Source organism: Vitis vinifera, chromosome 1 (assembly GCF_030704535.1).
Source record: "Vitis vinifera cultivar Pinot Noir 40024 chromosome 1, ASM3070453v1".
Taxonomy (NCBI): Eukaryota; Viridiplantae; Streptophyta; class Magnoliopsida; order Vitales; family Vitaceae; genus Vitis; species Vitis vinifera.
Genome location: NC_081805.1, coordinates 24,539,259 through 24,555,124, shown reverse-complemented (window position 1 = coordinate 24,555,124; position 15,866 = coordinate 24,539,259). Strand labels below are relative to the sequence as shown.

Below are 15,866 nucleotides of genomic sequence, written 5' to 3'. Positions count from 1 at the left end.
TTCACAGCTTGAAACCTTAAGACATTTACTGTGTCATATAGGTTGTTGGTTGTGGCTGCTTTCTAGGTTTACAAGGTCCAAGAACAGTGCATAATCCTCTACCTTCTGATCGATTGTGAACAGCATTGAAAACATGCTACACCCACCTGTGATGGTGGTGATGTGTACCTTTTCCCTAATTATTCTGGCCTGACTCATCACTATCAGATGGCTATTCGCCTGTTTTTTTTTTTTTTTAAAGTCATGTATTTGGTAGATATTTGAGTTGCAGTCAAGACAGGTTGTGCTTTTTTTTTTTTCATGTTTTTTTAAAACCCAAAACACTTCTTTGTAAAATTATAAAATTAAAAAGGTGAATCCAAATGGTACCTTATGGTTAGTTAGCCAAGCAGCCAGAGAAGAGAGGAGAGGATAGGGTTTGTTATTTGTTTTGCAGTCCAACAAGATGAAGATAAGGGTGTCCCAAAAAATAAGGAAATGGGGTTGGTGATGGGAGAGCCAGAAGTGTGGCTGGCTTTATTTAATTTCCAATCTTCCTCCCTTCCCTTCTTACGCATTCCCACAACCTAACCCAATCTTCTACTCACCCAACAACTACTTGGACCAACAAATTTGACAAAATAATAATTTAACATTGTTTATACATATATTAAAATATCATAATCAATTACCATAATAAACATTTAATAATAATTCTTTATTATTAAAAATAATATTTGATTAAAAGGGATGAAATGACATCCATATTTAAAATATAAAAAAATTTGCATTAAAAATTGCACATAATCTCATTTTCATATTTTATTTTTGAATTTTTTTTTAAAAAAAAATGTTTGATGTGGGATAGAGATTAAAAAATTAATAAAAAATAATTTTGTCCAAAAATGATCATATTTCATATTTAAAAGTTAAGAGGTGGTTATTTTGAATTTGCATTTTCAATGCCTTTTTAATCAAATAATTATCATATTTTTTTTCTTACCCTTTATTTTATATAATTAAGATAAAATATTTTTAAAATAATAATTTGGTGAAACCTAATTAATAAAAATTATAAAAAAAAAAATCTATTTTTCCAAATGTTTAAAAGCATCTTGAATGTAACAAAACTAATTAAATCTTTGAAATAGAAAATTTTCTTTATTTTTTTACTTTAAAATTAACCATAAATATATTATTACTTTTACTTTTGAAAAACATAGATATATATATAATAAAAAGAAAAGTATATTATTATAATGGGCATAGTCAACGGTTTCAACGGCCTGCCATACCAAACACATTGTTCTATGTTTAAAAATCTACTTCCGATTAAGCCCTTCTCTATTTTCAGATTTTCCCCGTGCTTTTTACTTAAGAAAAGGTAGAATAGGGGTGGCATTAGAAGTACGAGTAAGAATAAAACGGTCAAACAAAAAATCCAAACGACTTGAAAGTTCAAAAGAGGTGAGTTAAAAAGCTTTGAAAACACCGCCTCTTCTCACACCTACGTCACCGGACAGAGAGGGAGAGATTCGGAGAAGGGAATGGGTTCCTCGTCTGGAGTAGTATTGGAGGAAATACCTTCCGTTGATTTGATGACGGAGCTTCTCCGCCGCATGAAGTGCTCCTCCAAGCCTGACAAGCGTCTCATTCTCGTCGGTATACACTCGTATCATAGCTTTTTTTTTTTTTTTTTTGAAATTTTAATATCTGTTCTTTTTGTTCCGAGGAAATGATTTTTTTTTCTCGTATCTGAGATTTAGGAAAATTTTGTGTTGAGATAAATGAAGGTATCGGTTACATTCTTATTCTTTGGAATCTGTTTTGGACGGGATTTATTTGGCGGTTTACTTGAGAAAGACCTCTGTGTTTTTTTGTGTATAACGTCCATGGTTTGGCTTTGATGATTTGTAAGGGTTTCGTTTCTTTGGGCTGTGTCTTAGGTTCTTGACCTCTGTTTTGGTTGATTTTGATGTTTAAAGCATGCAGCACTCAAATTTTGAGGTGGTTTCTTTCTTTCTGGGTTTCTTTATTTTTTTATTTTTTATTTTTTATTTTTAATTAAAAAAAAAGTGGAGAAAAAGGGCTTAGCGAAAGCAAGTAGCTGCATTGGGGTTAGTTGAGTGAAGGGTTTTGTGTCATTGCTTTCTAAATGATGAGAACTTTTAGATTCAGATAATTTTAATTTCTGTCTCTTTTCCCACGAGTGGAGCCTTAAATTCTGCTTACGGACACTGGGTTTAAAATTTTTGGGATCTGATTTTTGTAGCTGGATGTAATAAATTTCTGGTTCTAAAGTATTGAAGTGCCCAAGTTGTGGGCTATCTCTCTATCCATGCAGTGATGGGCCTGATGACTGAACTGCGTGTTCAGTTTACTTGTTGGCTTTGATACAGGGTTCAAAATTTGGCCCGAGTTGGATATTTTGTTGACTCATGAACAAACTTGGTTGAATTGAAGATAAATGAGTACCCTAGGAGTGAATCCCATGGAAACTTTGAGACAACTCCAAGATCATGTTGAGACTAAGCTATTTGGGTAATTGGTAATGGAAAAAAAGTAATATTGGAGTAGAAATGGTGGAGAAGTCAAAACCCACGAAAACGAAAAATATAGAGAGTTTAGACCCTTGCATCTTCATCCCTATTTGCATTTTCATCCTTATGTATCTTCATAAAGATATTTTGTCTTTGGTCTAAACACTCTTCAAAAATGGATATTGTGTAGAGAAATAGGGAGTTGTGGGCTTAGAGGAGAAATGGGTATCTTGGAGAGATAGGTGTTTGACCGATGGATGGGGGTTATGGGTATCTAACAGAATTGGGGATTTGGGTTTTAAATAATGGGTATTGGTTTTTAAGTAGATAATAAATATTTGGTGGATATTTGTTTTTTAAAAAGTTTGATGAAAATTAGAATGATAAAAAATGAATAATGAATATTGGGTTTATATCAAATAAATAAGAAGTGAATATTTATATAAAAATTAAAATTAATGAATATATTTGATAAGAAAAGTGATATTTATTTTTTTTAAAGATGAATCATGGTTTTATTTTTTTAATAATTGAAAATATTTAAAAAAAATCAATATATTTAATTTAAACATTTTTTATAAAAAATAAATTTACCTTTTATTATTTTCATCTTCAATAAGAAACATTTACTATCAAGTTATTAAATTAAAATATTTTTATGGATTTTTAATATTATTATAAATCATCCCGAAATATGTTTTTATTACAATTTGAATAATTTTAATATAATGGAAGTTTATTTTATTAATTTTTTTACTATACTTATTTGTATTTATTTCTATAATAATTTTCATAATTTTTTAAAATTATTTGGAGTTCTCAAATTAGAATTTTTTGCGTATCACCTGATACCGATCGAGATACCGAGAGTGATGTGCCTTGGGACCTCTCGAGTTAGTGACTGATACTGCGACTTTGAACCATGCTTTGATATGAAATGTTGTTAATGTATTTAATCAATGAAATTCCTAAGATAAGTGGAGTACGGCAAGTTATTGCTATGTTAGCCAGTTGTGATTGTACCGAAGGTGGGCTGTTGAGTGTTTCTGCCACTTTGAGTCATTTGCATTAAGAGAGGAACTGCCATTCAGAAACAACAGTGTTACATTTTTATTGTTGATGCAGTTACTTCCTAGAGCCTTCTATGATACTGTTATAAACCATGTGCTGGGCCCAATTTGTGGTGTTGTGCACACATTATGATGGTCATATCACATATGGCTACATCTATATGCTGCCAGATGAGCGGCTCCATGTCAGCCATGAACATGTTACACTTATTGACCAGCAGCTCTTTTTCCCAACCCAATTCAGGAGACAATGCAATTTTCTATTCATTGGCATCTTTTTGTCATGCCTGGGCTCCTTTAATCTGCTATAAATTGCAAGAAGTGCTACACTTGTTAATGAATCATTTTATTTAAAGTGTACAGCCACAAGGCATGACTTTTTCATGTTTGACCTACATATATTTGTAGGTAATTCCATGTTGCACTAAGCTCATTGTTCTAAAATTCTGCTAAAAATCCAAACATATTGTTGTATATTCAAATTGGTTTGTGAACTGTCTATTTCATACTTTTGGGCTGTTTAGCACTAAGACATTCCCATTGGACCACCTTGTAGTCTAGTTCAATGTAGATGAATTGAAATGCACAATAAAAATGGGGTGTTGACCATTATTATGCTTTGGTTTCTGTTCAAAGTATTGCCATAAAAAAACCTAGCCCTAGATGTGAAATGCGGTCACTGAAATCTCATTTTGGGGTAGGGTACTAAATTCTTGGGGTTTTCATGGAAAAAGTCTTAGGCCTTGTCTGGTGTGCTGTTTGGAAGGTTTAAAAGAAGTTTTCCCATAATAAAAGCTCTTTCACAAGATTTTTGGTTATGTCCTTAAGAGGTCCTTTTAGTTTAAGACATTAGGACTTAAAAAATCTTTCAGTGGAAGTTACAATAAAGTAGCTTTTGGAACAAGGGTTTAATTAAAAAAAAAATTACATATTTATCTATGAACTTATAAATTTATAAAATGACACCCAACATCCGCAAATATTTTTCTAGGAAACTCTTCTCTGTACAGGTACTTTCAAAAAGGGGTTTATTAGAATTTACAGCTATGCCTCCCTTGTCTGAAATGGTTACAGCTACTCCAAATGAGGCTATTGTTGAGAATGCACCTAGGAAACATTTTGGAAATTTTTTTGCAGCTGTAGGTTTTAATTTCAAACTTGGAAGCTCATGCCCTACAACTTCTAATTCTTCCATTGTATTTCCTATTGGTTTCCTATGTCTTCTTCTAGTCTTTCTTTTTTTTTTTTTTTTTGCCAAAGTTTTTCATTAAGCTTCTTTGTAGGTTTCCTATAATATTTTCAATTTTGTCATCTCTAGGCAGTTGTGGTCTAAGGCTCAAGGTTAAGCACCAATAAACTATATAATTTCTCAAATTGACATTTGTTACCTTATGTGCAATTTGAGATTTCTTCCAGCTTGGCTGTAATCTTGTGGCATGGAAGCCCTGGAACCTGCAAAATGGGAGAGAGTCTCTATGCCCTTGCTCCAATAAATGGAATGTACAAAATATTGAATCTTGCAATGGCCTTCAAGTGGGTCTAAATATGCATGAAATATGCACTCTAATAAATTCAAGGCATCAAAATATGCCCAATGGATTTTGGTCATAGGAAGCCTCTCTCTCTTTCCCTCTCTCTGAAAGGATTTTTTCTTCTTTTTTTTTTCCCTTCTTTTTTTGGTTACTTCTGCAATTTTAGTTAACTGAACTTCCTATAAGTTTGAGGAGGTGGCTGATTTAAAATTTGCTTAATTATGAGGTATTTGATGAATGGCAGGTCCACCTGGATCTGGGAAGGGCACACAGTCACCCATTATTAAGGATGAGTACTGCTTGTGCCACTTGGCCACTGGTGATATGCTGAGAGTAGCTGTTGCTGCTAAAACTCCTCTAGGAATTAAAGCTAAAGAAGCTATGGATAAGGTAATATATATTAACTTCTTATTGCCCAACTAATTATTGTTGTGTGCTTTGTTCTTGTCTGGGCACATTTTTGCCATGACTTCTTCATCAGTTGTTATCATTGAATCTGTTTTGCTATCACAGGGAGAACTTGTAACTGATGACTTGGTTGTTGGAATAATTGATGAAGCAATGAAGAAGCCCTCATGTCAGAAAGGTTTCATTCTTGATGGGTTTCCAAGGACTGTTGTCCAAGCAGAAAAGGTTTCTTTCACCTACTATATCACTTTGATGCTATCTGTTCTCTTTCTCTTTTTGGTTTCAATCCTCTTTTGTTGACTTTCTAATCATGTTACTTTTTACTTGCTACAGCTAGATGAAATGCTTGCAAAGCAGGGAAATAAAATTGATAAGGTGCTTAACTTTGCAATTGACGATGCCATATTGGAGGAGAGGATCACTGGACGTTGGATCCACCCCTCAAGTGGTCGGACATACCACACAAAGTTTGCACCTCCCAAAGTTTCAGGTGTTGATGATGTAAGTACATGCGAGTTAAAATTTTTATGAGGTTTTTTGCTGCTGATAGATGTTAAAATTTAAGTTAGGTTAGTGAAATAGCTAATTTTGTAGTTGACATGCCTTGCCTGCTAAGTTAATTGGTGTAATTATTAACACATGATATGCTGTCTCCTCTTTGTGCATATTTCTATGTCATTAAAATAACAATCACATTTTCATAATTTGAGGATGATCATGTATAAGTTTCAGAAAGTAATATGAAGCTATCATGCCTGTTCCTTCATCAAGGTTTCTTTCCCTTTTTTCCAGAGTCTGTTTAAATTTATAAATCGAAGAAAATGATAGAAAGGACCTGAGCAAGTTTGTCCAGTACGCACACACGAAAAATTAACAAATCTAATTCACTTACCCAGTCAAATACCGACTCTCTTATCACAGATTAATGATATCCAAATCTATACAGTTGTTTCTTTTCCTTTCCCTTGTAATAAAGTAAGATTTTCCTGTGTAGAGAATAAGGAGTAGCTCCTCAAGTAAGGGAATCTAGTATATTCTAAGAAAGGTATTTGTTTTTTAATGCAAATCTTTCTAGCTAGTTAAAGAAAGCCTATGATATTTGTTTTTTAATTCATTAAGAATGTATTACCAATCAAATCAGAATTACCAAAACAACATTCTTTGAGCTATGATTTCCAAATATATGTTTCTTTTTCTTCTTGATGTGGTGCAATATAATAAAATGAAGAAGTTGTTAAGATGATTGTTTTTTTTTTTTAATAAGTAAAGAAGTTGTTAAGACAATTGTATCCCATAATTAAAATTATTGGTTCTCAGTTCCCTCAACAAAGGCCAAATGCTTGTGATGCCAAAATGCAATAAGGATGGTGACCCAATGTGACAATGAAGATCTATTTGTCAGTGCATGCTGTTTGACCTACCATACACAAGAAGGAAAATCAAATAAAGCCACACAAATTCCCACTTCCTCCTTTCCTTTCTATTGCCAAAACTGAGGCTCTCAGGGTGGCTGTTCTTGAGCTTGAGGTTTTTTAAAATGTGAATAGCCTTATCCAGAAGCCTGATCTAATATATTTGGTAGTTGGGGTCAACTAACGCTGGATTTATAGGATTAACATCTTAAAATCTTAATATGCCTCTGAACATAAGATGTCATATTATAAATGTGATAATGAATTTGCAGAGTTCATATATGGAAGATTGATTCTTTTTATATATGATTACCTTATTGTTTTTGAGTTTGGGAGGGAGAGGATCTATGCTTACAAATTTATGTACCTTCTCTTCTTGCAACAAAGGTTACTGGAGAGCCACTGATTCAACGAAAAGATGATACTCCTGAAGTTCTGAAGTCAAGGCTGGAGGCTTTTCACAGGCAAACTGAACCAGTAAGCTTTTCTTATAATTTGGTCAGGTTGACATTTTTATTTTCCTTTTATTGGGGGTTGAGGGGGGTCTGAGGAAGAAATTGAAGGTCGTCATGCTGTTCTAGATTTTGTTCTACGTGATGGTGTATATAGTTCTTGAGAGGGTTGGAATGCAGGTGTTCCTGATCCTAGCTGGTTTTATTTATCTTTTAGCTTTTGGATTCTTTTTTTTTTCATCTTTTTTTTTTTCCTTCTAGGATTAAGAATAATTTCTATTTATGCATTAATCATCCATTGAACTGCTACATCATGTGGTTGTTTTTATCAGGAGTCTGCTAAAGGTCCATCATGCTGTTCTAGATCTTGCTCTAGGTGCTAGTGTATATAGTTCTTGAGAGAGTTGAAGTGCAGAGTTAAGTTGCGTGAAAATGGTGTTCCTAGTCCGAGCTGGCTATCATTTTTAACTTCTGAACTCCTTGTTTGTTTTGTTTGTGTTGAATATAATGTATTTATAGTATATTATCTTTCCTTGTTAATATAGGTCACATGTATGGTAGTTAGGACTCCTAGCCTTGTATATATATATCTCTCAATTGTAAGTAGAGATTACATGAATGAGAATTAAGGTTTTTCTTCTCTCTCTCTCTCTCTCAACATGGTATCAGAGCCAAGGAAGAAAACCTAATTCTTTCCTGTTTCCCGTGTCATCAACTCCGGGAAACCTTCCGGTGACCGTGTTTCTTTCCGGTCACCTTCCCCATCTCCCAATATTTTCCGGTCAGTCAGATCATCGTTAGAAACCACTCACCGCCGGTGAACTTTCCGGCGAACTTTTCCGGTGACCTATTTTTCCGACACCGACCATACCAGAAGGAGCGACTGGAGGAGATCTCCAACTTTTGTGAAGGCACTGGCACCAAAAGAGCATCCACGCGCCGGCCACGCGCCATTTTCCGGCAGGCGGCTGCATCTCACGCGCTGGCACGTGAGGGCGCGTGAGGCATTTTCCGGCGACGTGCCTCCTCCAGCTTTGCCTGACGCCGACCAGCCTCCCTACCTCCCTGGTTCTCCCATCCGTGCCCTGCACGTACCTCTTTTGGGGATTTTTGTCTCCGTCGGCCCTCCAAACAGTCTTTCCGGCGAAGCTCCGACTACTTTTTCTCCACTCCAATCCCTGCACATGCCTTGGGAAGTGTTCTTATACCTTTCTGGTGGTACCACGTCGCGATCTGAGGCCGTCTCCCTTTTTCGGTGGTACCACGCCGCAATCTGAAGCCGTATTAGGGCTCTCTTCGATCCAAATATACTTCATTCTCCAGATAGGTGGATATGGCTACTAAAGCTTCCATTTTTTCCTCTGTCATATCTGGATCTCCTATGATTACTTCGGAGAAATTAGTTGGCAGTGAAAATTATCTTTCCTGGTCTGCCTCTGTTGAACTTTGGTTTATGGGTCAAGGATATGAGGATCACTTGATTACATAGGAGGCAGATATCCCTGAGGTTGACCGCGTACAGTGGAGGAAGATAGACGCACAGTTATGTAGTGTATTATGGCAATCGGTTGATCCCAAGATTCTTCTTCATCTTCGGGCCTACAAAACTTGTTTTAAATTTTGGACTCAGGCCAAAGGATTATACACGAATGATATCCAGCGTCTTTATAAGGTGGCTTCTGCTATTGTCCATATCAGCCAACAGGACTTGGATCTATCTACTTATATTGGCCAAATTGCCTCTCTTAAGGAGGAGTTCTTGACTGTGATGCCTCTTACTCCTGATGTTGGGGTTCAACAAACACAGCTTGACAAGTTCTTCATGGTTCTTACTCTTATTGGCCTCTGTCCGGATCTTGAGCCTGTCCGCGATCAGATTCTTGGTAGTTCATCAGTTCCGTCCTTGGATGATGTGTTTACTCGCTTCCTCCGTATCGCCTCCACTCAGACTTTGCCATTTGATAGCACTTCAGATTCTTCTGTATTAGTTTCTCAAACTAGCTCTCGAGGAAGCCGCAGTGGTACCCGAGGTAGAGGTCAACGTCCTCATTGCACCTATTGCAATAAACTTGGCCACACTCGCGATCGTTGCTATCAGTTACATGGACGGCCTCCTCGCACTGCCCATGTGGCCCAGTCCTCTGATTCTCCGCTGCCTCAGCCTCCGAGCTCTTCCGCATCTCAGGCTTCTGTTGCCTCTGTTGCCCAGCCTGGTAATGCCTCTGCCTGCCTTACCCACACATCTTCTCTTGGACCCTGGATTCTAGATTCTGGAGCTTCTAATCACCTATCTGGTAATAAGGATCTTTTCTCCTCTATTACTACTACCTCTGCTTTACCTACTGTTACCTTAGCTAATGGTTCTCAAACAGTGGCTAAAGGTATTGGTTTAGCCCTTCCTCTGCCTTCTCTACCTCTCACTTCTGTCCTTTATACTCCTGAATGTCCTTTTAATCTTATTTCCATCAGCAAAATCACTCGTACTCTTAATTGCTCTATTACCTTTTCTGATAAATTTGTGACCTTGCAGGACTGGAGTACGGGGAAGACGATTGGCATAGGACGTGAGTCTCAAGGCCTCTATCACCTCACCTCGGATTCATCTCCTGCAGTTTGCATTTCCACTGATGCTCCTCTCCTCATTCACAATCGTTTGGGCCACCCTAGTCTCTCCAAGTTCCAGAAGATGGTCCCTCGTTTTTCGACTTTGTCGTCGCTTCCATGTGAGTCATGTCATCTTGGGAAACATACTCGTGTCTCGTTCCCAAAGCGTTTGAATAATCGGACAAAGTCTCCTTTTGAGCTTGTCCACACTGATGTTTGGGGTCCTTGTCGGATTGCGTCTACTTTAAGATTTTAGTATTTTGTCACTTTCATTGATGACTATTCTCGATGTACTTGGTTATTTTTAATGAAAAATCGAGCTGAGTTATTCTCTATTTTCCAGAAATTTTATGTTAAAATCCAAACCCAGTTCAATATTTTTATTCGTGTGTTACGCAGTGACAATGCCAGGGAATATTTTTTAGCCCCATTTACTTCGTTTATGTCTCATCATGGGATTCTTCATCAGTCTTCTTGTGCTCATACTCCTCAACAAAATGGGGTAGCTGAACGTAAGAATCGACATCTTGTTGAGACAACTCGTACTCTCTTCCTCCATAGTAATGTTCCTTTTCGTTTTTGGGGGGACGCTGTTCTTACCGCTTGTTATTTGATCGATCGTATGCCCTCCTCTGTCTTACACAATCAGATTCCTCACTCCCGTCTCTTCCCTGACCAACCACTTTATTTCCTTCCTCCTCGTGTCTTTGGTTGTACTTGCTTTGTTCATATTCTCACTCCTGGACAGGACAAGCTTTCCGCCAAAGCCATGAAGTGCCTCTTCTTGGGATATTCCAGACTTCAGAAGGGTTATCGTTGTTATTCCCTTGAGACTCATTGATACTTTATCTCCGCTGATGTCACCTTCTTTGAGGACTCACCATTCTTTTCCACCACTTCTGAGTCTCTTCCTGTTTCTGAAGTCTTGCCCATTCTCATTGTCTCCCCACCTGATGCTATGCCCCCTCGACCACTTCAGGTTTATCATCGTTGCCCTCGTGTCGTTGCTCCTCTCCCTTTTGCTGAGGCACCTGCTGACTCACTTCCTATCCCTTCGGCTTCACCTGCTTCGGCTCTGCCTTCTTCTAATGACTTACCCATTGCTGTTCGGAAAGGTACTCGCTCTACTCGTAATCCTCATCCTATTTACAATTTTTTGAGTTATCATCGATTATCTTCACCCTATTCTGCTTTTGTTTCTGCTATATCCTCTGTTTCTCTTCCAAAGAGCACCCATGAAGCTCTTTCCCATCCAGACTGGCGACAGGCAATGATGGATGAAATGGTTGCTCTGCACTCTAATGGCACTTGGGATCTTGTTGTTTTACCCTCTGGTAAATCTACAGTTGGTTGTCGTTGGGTCTATGCAGTTAAGGTTGGTCCTGATGGTCAGGTTGATCGCCTTAAGGCCCGCTTAGTTGCTAAAGGCTATACTCAGGTTTATGGTTCTGATTATGGTGACACATTCTCCCCTGTTGCCAAGATTGCTTCTGTCCGTTTGCTTCTCTCCATGGCTGCTATGTGTTCTTAGCCTCTTTATCAGTTGGATATTAAAAATGCCTTCCTTCATGGTGATCTTGCCGAGGAAGTTTATATGGAGCAACCTCCTGGTTTTGTTGCTCAGGGGGAGTCTGGTTTAGTGTGCAGGTTACGTCGTTTTCTATATGGCTTGAAACAATCTCCTCGAGCATGGTTTAGCCGTTTTAGTTCTGTTGTTCAAGAGTTTGGCATGCTTCGCAGTACAGCAGACCATTCAGTTTTCTATCATCATAACTCCTTGGGGCAGTGTATTTATCTGGTTGTTTATGTGGACGACATCGTCATTATAGGCAGTGATCAGGATGGTATTCAGAAACTAAAGCAACATCTTTTTACCCACTTTCAGACCAAAGACTTGGGGAAACTCAAGTATTTCTTGGGAATTGAGATAGCTCAATCCAGTTCTGGTGTGGTCCTTTCCCAAAGCTTTAGACATCCTGGAAGAAACCGGTATGTTAGACTATAAACCGGTAGACACACCTATGGATCCGAATGTCAAACTTGTACCAAGACAGGGGGAGCCTTTAGGAGACCTCGGGAGATATCGACGGCTCGTAGGTAAATTGAACTATCTCACCATTACTCGTCCAGACATTTCTTTTCCTGTGAGTGTTGTTAGTCAATTCCTACAGTCACCATGTTATAGCCATTGGGATGCCGTAATCCGCATTCTTCGATATATCAAAAGTACACCAGGTCAAGGTGTATTGTACGAGAACAGAGGTCATACTCAGGTTGTTGGTTACACAGATGCAGATTGGGCTGGCTCACCCACAGATAGACGTTCCACTTCAGGGTACTGTGTTTTTATTGGAGGTAATCTAATATCTTGGAAGAGTAAGAAACAAGATGTAGTGGCCAGATCTAGCGCTGAAGCCGAGTATCGAGCTATGGCTTTGGCAACATGTGAACTCATATGGTTGAGACATTTTCTTCGGGAGTTGAGATTTGGAAAGGATGAATAGATGAAACTCATCTGTAATAACCAGGCCGCATTACATATTGCATCCAATCCAGTCTTTCATGAAAGGACCAAGCATATTGAAGTTGACTGTCATTTCATTAGAGAGAAGATCGCATCAGGATGTGTTGCTACAAGTTTTGTTAATTCAAATGATCAACTAGCAGACATCTTCACTAAATCTCTCAAAGGTCCTAGGATTAAATATATTTGTAACAAGCTTGGTGCATATGACGTATATTTACATTTAATAATTGAAGCATGTCTAGACATCCTAATATTCAAGGTCCATACATTTCTTCTTCTTATGCTTCGTCAGGTAGGACTCTAGAAAAAGCTTGAAAGTTTTCAGAATAGTTCCCAAAAGCCGTAACTAAAGTACAGCTTGGCTCTGAGCACTCCCATGAAATTAGAATTCTTAGTTTAAGTTGGTTCTCATCATCTAGTTCTATGTCACCATTGTAAACAGTCATTGCAGCACTACTCATTCTTAGTTCTTGTGGTCTGGAAAGCATTGAGCCTTCTTGCTTTTGGTTGTCAAATATTCTAAGTTGGCTTATGTTTGACCTGCAGGTTATTGATTATTATGCCAAAAAGAATGTCCTTGCCCAGCTTCATGCCGAGAAACCCCCAAAAGAGGTCTCTGCTGAGGTTCAGAAAGCTCTCTCTTAGTAAGAATGGATCAATACATTGTGTGTCATGCTAGTTTTTCATATGTGATCCGATGCATTGTCGGCTGATCCATTGGTTTTCTCTTACATTTCATCCTTAGACTTTGAGCTGCAACTTGTCCAGCCATCCCAATCGTGTGGCTTTGTTGCAAAAATAAAGGTTCACAGAATATGAGAATTTTTGTCTTAAATTTTGGAAATTGCTTTCCCATCCATTTCCAGACTTTGAGCTGCAACTTGTTCAACGAGTTCCTAAGTTTCTGACTTTATTACAATATCGAAATTGTAATAAAGTTGATATTTATCTCAAGAATTGGCAATTTTCTTTTGTTATTGTTGTTATTTTGAGATGTGCAGCTTCTCATGACATGATAAGCTTAGTAAATGCAGTGTGCTCTTTGCGCATGGAAATGGCCCAAACCCATCGCCCCTTGTTTTTTTTCATCCCAAAAATTTGCGTTGAAAGTTGCTAGTGAAAATTCTAACGAGCCCAAAACAACAAAATCCAAAATTGATGGGTTTGGTTGAAATTAATTGTTTCTGTATGAAGACTTGTTCTATATAATTGTAGATGTGTACACTTTAAGAATGATTATGTTGGATATCAGAGAGATTAATTTTTGTATTTGAACTGGTAGGGGAGCTCTCTGAAGAGAGGACCCTCCAAAAATTAGCGTATGCTGCTTTCAGCGGCGGGCACACGGTATTCTTTAGTAAAAGGCGAAAGAATAGTTCGCTATGTGCTCACCGCGCAGCTGCGTGAGGAGAGATAAGATGCCAGCTGCTTACTTATGGGAATCCTAAACAGACCTCTTTTCTATATTCATCCGATGTGGGACTAGAGTAAAATGAACTGCTAGCCCTCTGAAATTTCTCCTCCAATTTCATCCTTCACTTCGAGCTGCAACTTTTCCTGCCATCCCAGTCTTATGCTTTGTTGCGAAATAAACGTCCACATGATATGAGAATTTTGGTCATAAAATTTGGGAATTGCTTTCCCTTAGGCTGCAACTTGTTCAACGAATTCCCAACTTTCTGACATTATTACAAGATCAAAATGATAATATCTGAGATGTGCAGCTTCTAAAGACATGATAAGCCATACTAAATGCAGTGTGCTCTTTGATCATGGGAATGGCCCAAAACCATCGCCCCTTGTTTGAGTAATGTAACTAACTTATTCCTTAGTTGTGTTAATATCATCTTAATTTGGCCGAGAAAACATAAAGGTTATGTTTGGTTGTTGAAGAGTACTATGGGCAAAAATTATTAAAAAAATTAATTTTCTTGTGTAAGGTTGTATTATGAAAAATAAAATAAAATAAATTAGTTAAAATTAATTAAAATTTTATGTATTTTCAATTCATTTAATACTATAATAAAAATCAAATATGATTTAAAATTTATGAATTTTTAAATTATTATTGAAGGATTAAAATAAGTAAAATAAATTTGAAACAATAAATAAAAATAATTTATTAATTTATTTTTATGTTTTTTTCCTTAAAATTTTTTTCTTTCAAAACCTAACATAGCAAAAAAACAAAAAAACAAATTATATATATATATACATGTAATAGCAGAACAATTGATTTTATTATTTGTCATATTGTACGTTGATTTTTAATTTTTGTCATTTTGTATGTTGATTTTTAATTTTAGTCTTGTTGTATGTTGATTTTTAATTTTCCACTTCTGGAAAACAAAGGATAAAAGAACTTAAAATTCTGGAGCAGGAACGGATTGGCGAGCTCTTTGAAGAGAAGACCCTCCTCCCTCCAAAAATTGGTGTATGCTGATTTCTGTGTCGGGCTCACGGCATTTATTAGTAGAAGGCGAAACAATATTTTATAATGTGCTCACCTGCTTATTTATGGGAATCCTAAGAGGCCTCTCTCCTATACTCATCCGATGTGGGACTAGAGTCAATAGGTTTTAGAGGTTTTTGTGCTACTATGTTTAAATAACTTCAAGTGCGCGTTTGGCATTGCTTCTCTTCAAAGCATTTTTATTGAAAGTTGTGTTTTTAGAAATGTTTTGGGAAAGTCACCCTATCACAAGTTTTTTTTTCATGAAGAATAATTTTTAATTATTTAAAAATATTTTTAAAATTTTAACATACATGACTTTATTTTTTAAAAAACACTTTTTAAATTGGAACTAAAAAATTGAATTTAAAGACATATTTGGTAACTCTTTTTGAAAACATTTTATGACAAAACAAATTTTGAAAATAGTTCTATAAGTATAAAAGCCTGTTTGAACTTGGAATATTTTTTATTTATTTCTACATTTTTAAATATATTTTAAAAATAATTTTGATATCTAATTTTTAATTATTATTATATTTATATAATTATTTTTTTAAACAACTAAGAAAACAAGTAAAAATAACTTTAAAATAGTTGCTAAAAACATCCAATTTCCTATTTCTAAAACACAAAAAACAAAAAATAGTTTTTTGGTTATCAAATATATTTACCTATTTTCTTTTTTTCTTTGTTATAATGAGAATTTTTTGTTTTGGATAATAGAAAAATGTTTTGGATAGCATTCATGCTAGCAAAGTTTATTATTGTTTAAAGGAAATGTTAGGTCTTGTGTTGGTTTTTTTATTCAAGCATTAGGCCTGTGGAGTTAAAATAGTAATAATCCACTCTTGTTTGTGGCTTTAGATTTGGAGGTATGCATGTGGCAG

General features: G+C 36.4%; 1 protein-coding gene and 1 non-coding gene across 3 annotated transcripts; one reads left to right on the top strand and one right to left on the bottom strand.

Annotated features, from left to right (window-relative positions):
- Positions 1–292: 292 nt before the first annotated feature.
- On the top strand, positions 293–15,060 carry LOC100240759 (adenylate kinase 4). 2 transcript variants are annotated; one of them, XM_002266726.5, is made up of 6 exons: positions 293–1,641; positions 5,366–5,511; positions 5,635–5,754; positions 5,863–6,030; positions 7,329–7,418; positions 13,071–13,502. In XM_002266726.5, the coding sequence occupies exons 1-6, from the start codon at positions 1,527–1,529 to the stop codon at positions 13,167–13,169; spliced, it is 738 nt and encodes a 245-aa protein (XP_002266762.1). In that variant the 5' UTR covers positions 293–1,526; the 3' UTR covers positions 13,170–13,502. The 2 variants fall into 2 exon arrangements, with proteins under 2 accessions (XP_002266762.1, XP_019077434.1); XM_019221889.2 differs by lacking the exon at positions 13,071–13,502 and adding an exon at positions 14,905–15,060 and having other exon boundaries at positions 1,440–1,641.
- LOC132254673 (U5 spliceosomal RNA) lies at positions 13,810–13,925 on the bottom strand. The gene has a single exon (XR_009466976.1). It is a non-coding gene; the product is annotated as a U5 spliceosomal RNA (small nuclear RNA).
- Positions 15,061–15,866: the final 806 nt, after the last annotated feature.

What these genes read in the sequence shown, in the direction of transcription:
- LOC100240759 (XM_002266726.5), top strand. Translation starts at nt 1,527, where the DNA reads ATGGGTTCCTCGTCTGGAGTAGTATTGGAGGAAATACCTTCCGTTGAT. An exon ending in CTAAAGAAGCTATGGATAAG is followed by an intron (nt 5,512 to 5,634) that starts GTAATATATATT and finishes TTGCTATCACAG; the next exon opens with GGAGAACTTGTAACTGATGA. An exon ending in CTGTTGTCCAAGCAGAAAAG is followed by an intron (nt 5,755 to 5,862) that starts GTTTCTTTCACC and finishes TACTTGCTACAG; the next exon opens with CTAGATGAAATGCTTGCAAA.